Genomic DNA, 6,477 nt, shown 5'->3' on the forward strand with positions numbered 1-6,477 from the left:
TGGGGTTACTAGTCACTGGCAGGGAAATAGGCCACAAATGTTCTCAATATTCTCAAATATTACGTCCTATATTTTGTTGCCTTTTTACTTTTCTTTTAACTAATTATGCTAGCACGGATTGGATTTTCTTAAGTGACCTCAGCAAAAGTAACTGTTCTGAAAGCAGTGGAGTTGCACAGGCTTGAGTGAGAGGTTGGGAGCAGAGCTAGCACCACCCTTTTTATCAAAAACATTTTCTTGATGAGTTTATATTGGAAATACTAAAAATAATTTTAGAAAGTAGTTCTTTAAACCAAAATTTTCAGGTGTAACATCGCTGTGCAGCTCCTTCTGAGTCAGCGGCTCTCACCCCCGTCCACCCACTTGCTGGTGGGATTTTCTGGACAGCTGAGAAGTGGCCAGTCCCACAACAACGAAAAGTTTTGAGCTCTTTAGCAGCAAGAAGTTGCCCTCTGACATTTCTCTGGGTGCTGCAGGCCGATTTGGTGAAAGGGGCTGAGGTGTCTTCCTGTGCACCCAGGTGCAAGCAATCCGTCCTGCATGGTGCTGCAGCTCATATCCGAGGGGAGGGAGAGAAGGAACACAGTCCAGCTGGAGGAAGCCAATTTAAGAGTCATTATCTCTTTTTTCTTTTTTTTTTTTTTATATATAAGAATTGGGAGTAAGATCTGTATGTCCAGGTGGTGAGTGCTGCAGTGGCTTCTCTTCTCTTGGTGGGCACCATTATTGATGGATCCATGGTGTTGTCTTGGCAGTGGTTTGAGCTGGGAGCCCGGCTCCCGTGCTGTGGAGCAGGTCCACCTGCGCTGCACCGAGGGCTCCCTGGAGTGGATGTACCCAGCACGAGCCCTGCGAGTGGTCCTGGAGCCTATCCTGGCCAGTGTCCAGCACACCACGGTCTGCATCAAACCTGCCAGCAACTTCCAGGGTGCCAGCATCTACGTGGAGCGTGCTGGGCAGCTGCACCTGCTGGTAAGCGAGGCAGAAGGGGCTCAGCACCACCACGTGTCCTGCTTCAGTGCCCACACGCCACAGCGAGTGGCCCTGTTCCTGCAGGCCAGCCCGCAGAGGGACATCGGCCGCCGCATGGCCAGCTTCCAGTACGAGCTGCTGAGCAACCAGGGCGCTGCTGGCCCCAACGTCAAAAAGATGGCCCTGGTTGAAGGTGAGAGCGGGGGCTCCACTTTTGGGGCAGATCTAAGGTGGCAGCTGATGTCCATTGAGCTGGTGCAACCCTGGTGACAGAGGCTGTTTTGGGATGAGGGGTTTGGCGTTGCAAAAGGGCCCTTCTGCTCAGCAGCGCCCTCACTGAGAACATCCTCTGTGCTTATTTCTTTGCTGTGGTTATATTTGCATAAACAAGAATTTTGGTTTGCATCTGATCACAATGCTGTTTAAGCTGGTAGTTCTGCCCCATTTCCTCTCTGAATTCACTAGTCCTTTTGCAATGGGATGTACTATAGTGTTAGAAGTAACTGCTCTGTTTTTTCTAGCTATGTGCCGTCCTTGTGACAATGTGGAACTCCTTATGGCCATTTGTAGCAGTGATTTTGGTAAGCTGACTAAAGGACAGTCATTCTGCCTTTAATTTATATTGATTATTTGGATTTATTTGCTGCTTTTTAAAAAATAATGGTATGAGTGTGCTCTCTGGGAAAGAAACTGTGGAAAATAATCTGAATGGGGGGCAAAGTGAGACCTAGAAGGGAGAAGCTTTGCTGCCAACGTCCTCACTTCCTGCAGGCAGAAAGGTTATGAACTAAAACTGAACTGTGAGTAATCCTCACAGGTGTGCTGCTGGCTTGCTTATGTAGCGGAGCCACATGTGTGTAGACGTACACTCAGGTTGAACGTGCTTAGTGTGGTCATTTTTATTCCCTTTGTCTGTATTTCTTTTTATCCCAGTTGTGAATATGCCTTCTCTTTCCTCTCACAGTTTGCACACTCCCCAGTTCTTTTTCTGCAGAGGCAGTGAGTTGTTTGCAACTTAGCTAAAGATTTCATGTGATTTAAACTTCCTTCAGAGACATCCTGGTTAGGTTTCATGCCTTATGAGAAAACAGCACAGTTAATAGTCCATAACAAAAAAAATAATAAATAGTTATCTGATAATACATGAAAAGCTTTTTCCATTTTTCTTAATAATGCAATAGATTTCTTTCAATTGTGATTCGTTAATTTTATTCCCATATTTTTCCACATGCATATTAGTACCTCTTTGATTAGCTCAAATAGCTAAAGCTGTAGAGCTGCCTCTCCACATAGCCACAATTCTATTGCTGTAAATGTACCTAAATAAAGAAATAGAACTACAAACTCCATATTCAATATTCAAAAGCTCCACCACATCACTGTCTTCCTGCCAGGGCTCACCATACTTTAAGGCTGATAAAATCAGATACTAGCATCACGGTGCAAATACAAAACCGGTGCAGAGTGTGCTTCCCTTAAGAGCGTTCCACAGCTGGTAATTTTTATTCTTCTTCTAAATTAATTGGTGCCATCCAGCCCTGGATGTTTGTTTGTCCTGGAGGAAGGTGCCGGTTCCCAAGCAGGCGCTCTCCCTGCTGGAGCCACTGGAGACTGACAGATGTGGGGGCCCAGGCACACAAAGGGAGCACTCACACTCACAGCAGCAACAGACCAGAAGAAACAGCCCTTTGAACTGACTCTATTTATGGCCTGACTTCCTTGCCCTGCGCTCACAAATAGCTATCATCAGCTTTTTTGATTAGAGAAAATAGCTGCTAATGAAAGTGTAAATGACACTGGGAGTGAATGGGGGCTTTATGGTCATCCTTAGCATGGGGGTCTGCAGTCACTGCACCCTGAGCAGTGCAGGAGCAACTTGGAGCACCAGGAACAAGTGCATTATAGCTTGTCAATAGACTTGACTGCATCTGATTAAAAAAGCTTACAAAGAGGGAGACAGAGAGTAGAGACATCTGTTACACAAAATTCTGTATTACCTTGGAGATCTAAATAAATGAGGAAGTTCTTGGAAACTTCAGAGATAATGTTTTTCTGCATTTTGGATTGTTGAGTTTTCTTTACAAGAGTGAAGGAATTTTGTGGCAGGAGGGTGGTGATGTAACCTCTGAAAGAGCTGAAGAGCTCTTTCTCAAATGGTGAATGTTTCTGAGCCTTCTGTGGATGTGGTATTGAAATTAATTTAATTAGTAGAAGAATAATTGATTGCTGTGAAAAATGGGGGCAGTGACAAGGAGAAAGGTGGCTTCAGGACAGCAAACACCTGTCAGATGGGATGCTTCATTCTCCATATGATGGATGAAAAGAATGCTTTCAAACAGAGACTATGGCTTCTTATGCTTTCCTTCCAGCTAGGATCCTTCTGGAAGAAGAAGGTACATATATGCAAAGTGATTTTTAAACAAGGCTTCAAATAAAGTCACTTTAAAAGTTCTGAGTGTTGTTCATCATCTTCCAAAGTGTCTTTTGGTGGTTGGATGACATTGTCTTTTGAGAGGGAAAAAACCCACTAAACCTTTAAATGAAAAACATTTAACAAGCTGTCATTTTTTCTGACCAAATCATATTCTGATTCTTCTTGGATCAACCTCTCTTAGTGCTGTGAAAGGAAAAGCTCCAGAGTAGCCTGGAGTCAGGAAGGAGCTGACTGTGACAGTCATTGTCTTGGAACACAAACTGAAAAAAATCCCTGAGCTCACCCTTTGCCATGTGCTTTTTTATCCTCCACTATGCATCATCAAGAAAGGTTGATGGTTTTTCCTCTGGTGTAGCTGGTTTGAGTAGTCATAAAGCACAATTGCAAGGACATAGCACAGCTTGTGTGCGGATCCCCTGTGCAAAGGGTGCACCGTAAGCTCAGAAATGTGTCCATGGGCAGGTGGTTGGTGTAAAAACTGCACAACAAAGCTGCTCTCCAGTTATGTCATTTGGTGAGCTACCTGAGCTGTTCTCCTGCTGCTCCATAACCACCTCCTGTCTTCTTCACATCCAGTGGTGAAAGGATCCATCCGGAATGTCTCCCACGACTCAGAGAACCACATGTCCCAGGTCGATGTCAGCATCCAGAAAGTCTACAGGCAGAAAAACCGGATTTTCCAGCAGGAGGAAGGAAGTGGGGAGAGGCGAGGCCCCATCCGAACCCTTCTGCAGTGCAAGGTGAAGAAGGGAGGGGGAGATTTCCTCTTCACAGGGAATGAACACTTTGGGGAAGCCTGGCTGGGCTGTGCCCCTCGGTTTAAGGATTTTATGTTGGTTTACCAGGCTGCCAGAGAAAGGGGAGCCAACCCTTGTGAGTTTGAGCTCAACTGACCTGAGAGACACTGTTGTTGAGAGTTGAAAAATTTCTGCCCAGTCTTTGGATACTGAGTCTGGAGTAGAGTTAAAACCAAGGACTAAAGTTAACAATTCCACCCAAACTGGGACCTGGAGGATTTCCTGAAGATAATGGCTCTGTGAGCCCTGTGAACTCTGGCTTTTAATCACATTAATTTCTCTTTCTTCACATCTTCTTTGCCTCACAAAATAACTCTGGATTTTGGAAAGACAGTCTTTTGGGGGAGGTTAGAAAGCAGCCTGTGCTCAGTACTACAAAATTCTCTCTAACATCTTTTGGTCTGTGTATATGTTATGTGCTTCTAGATATTTTCTAGATATTTTTCTCTCTAGATATTTTTCTCTCTTCCCCAATCTCTGCTTGATTTGTCTTCCTTTACAGGCAAATGTGAAAATTCTCTCTAACCTGGGGGGAAAAAACTACCTCTAAAGCAAAAAAAAAGCCCTTTCTTCCTTCACCAAGAACTGCTTGATTTTTAAAATGGAACGTAGATGCTGTAAAAAGTACATGCTTTTTTCTGACATTGAAAAACATTAAGGAGTTTAATATAAGCACAGACAAAATGCAACTAAGTCACCTCCTTAAAGTTCTGTTGAACTAATTTAGGATCAAGAATTGCTCATTATGGTATTTTCACCTAAATTATCTGCCTCTTTTTAATTAGCATTTATTATTTGAATGCTGGCTCCTCCCACCCCCCTTAGTGCTTTAGCCAGACTCACATAATTGCCTGTATTTTATGTAAAAGGAACTGCTACACTATTAAATGATATACAAATGTGTCTACCACACAGAGCCCAATAAATGGTGTGAATAAACCCATTATTTCCCATGTAATGGCATCTGATTGCAGCCTGGGCAACACAGGGCTGATAGATGTGAGGCCATGACAGGGCCTGGAGAAAACTGAATGAGAAGAACTCTGACAGGCCACAATTAATTGACTTTTGAAATGACTCCTTTTTTCCACAGTTCTACTTGGCTGAGCAAGATTCACAAATTGCTGTCTTGAACTTTTTTATGGGACAAAATAGCTGCCAATGAAAGTCTAAATGACATGAGCTTTGAATAGGAGTCCTACAATGACCACACTGTGACATGTTTTTAACTGACGTATTGGTTATTTGAGAAGTGGCAGCCACTTAATTGGGAGGGCATTAGGAAAGGGGTAAGAAATGGGAGGGAGTCAGAAGACTGGGTATAGAAATACAGTCTGTGAAACACTAACCAAATACAATTTTATTAAAATAGGGAATGTCCTGATAAACATTTTTACATATATTCAGAGAGAGTATGATTTGGAGTCTAAGTCAGTTGTCCTTTGTGCTGTGAAAAAGCGATCACAAAGCTAAATTAAGAGGAAATGTCATTAGCAAGGAAGAAAACAGACCTTGTATGAGTATGATCATGCTGACTGCCCTGGGGCCTCAGTACCTGCTCAGGACCCTGGCTGCAGTCACAGTCAAGTTTACACAGGCTTAAAATACCTCTTCGTCTGTCTTTGGAAAGTGAGGTCAAGCTCTGACAGATCTAATTGACCTAATCCCAGGGACTTCATGGGACGAGTAGTGAAAATGAGGATTTTTCCTCCTGTTCGTTTTTATAGTACTTGTCACACTGCTCAAGCAACACTGTGTGAGTCTGTGAACTCTTCGAAGAGTTTCTTCCCCAAAACCTTGCTCAGCCCAACTCACTTGGAGAACTTTAGGTGGAAATGTTTAACTTGTTTCATGGATGCCTTTGTTTGGGCCAATTTTTAAATCGATTGAGCCACCAGAGCAGCTCCCTGCTGAGTTGTTTTCCACTGGCTACATGGGGAGGCAGCAGCTCGCAAACCACACCCCCCTCAGTTCGATTTTCTGGGTAGTGTCAGAAACCATCACCCATTGCTGCTTCCAGGTTGGTACGATCCGGTTTAAACCCAGAAAAGCAAAGAAAGCCAAGTCTCTGTGCATAAACTGGAAAGGACTGAGAAGGTTCAAAATATTCCCAGAAACGAGATTAAAACCAAACAAGATTAAATGTTGATGCCAAAAAATTGATGTATTTTATTTAATAGCAGAGAGGGGAAGGAAGGAAGGAAGGAAGGAAGGAAGGAAGGAAGGAAGGAAGGAAGGAAGGAAGGAAGGAAGGAAGAAAGGAAGAAGGAAGGA

At 43.6% G+C, this 6,477-nt stretch overlaps 1 protein-coding gene across 1 annotated transcript; it reads left to right on the forward strand.

Annotated features, from left to right (window-relative positions):
* The first annotated feature begins 16 nt into the window (after positions 1-16).
* Positions 17-6,294, forward strand: LOC103619098 (meteorin-like protein). The gene is made up of 3 exons (XM_008637581.2): positions 17-1,165; positions 1,494-1,553; positions 3,983-6,294. Exons 1-3 carry the CDS (start codon positions 730-732, stop codon positions 4,297-4,299), a joined length of 813 nt encoding a protein of 270 aa, XP_008635803.1. The 5' UTR covers positions 17-729; the 3' UTR covers positions 4,300-6,294.
* The last annotated feature ends 183 nt before the right edge of the window (positions 6,295-6,477 follow it).

Source organism: Corvus brachyrhynchos, unplaced genomic scaffold, assembly GCF_000691975.1.
Source record: "Corvus brachyrhynchos isolate BGI_N302 unplaced genomic scaffold, ASM69197v1 scaffold407, whole genome shotgun sequence".
In the NCBI taxonomy this organism is placed as follows: domain Eukaryota; kingdom Metazoa; phylum Chordata; class Aves; order Passeriformes; family Corvidae; genus Corvus; species Corvus brachyrhynchos.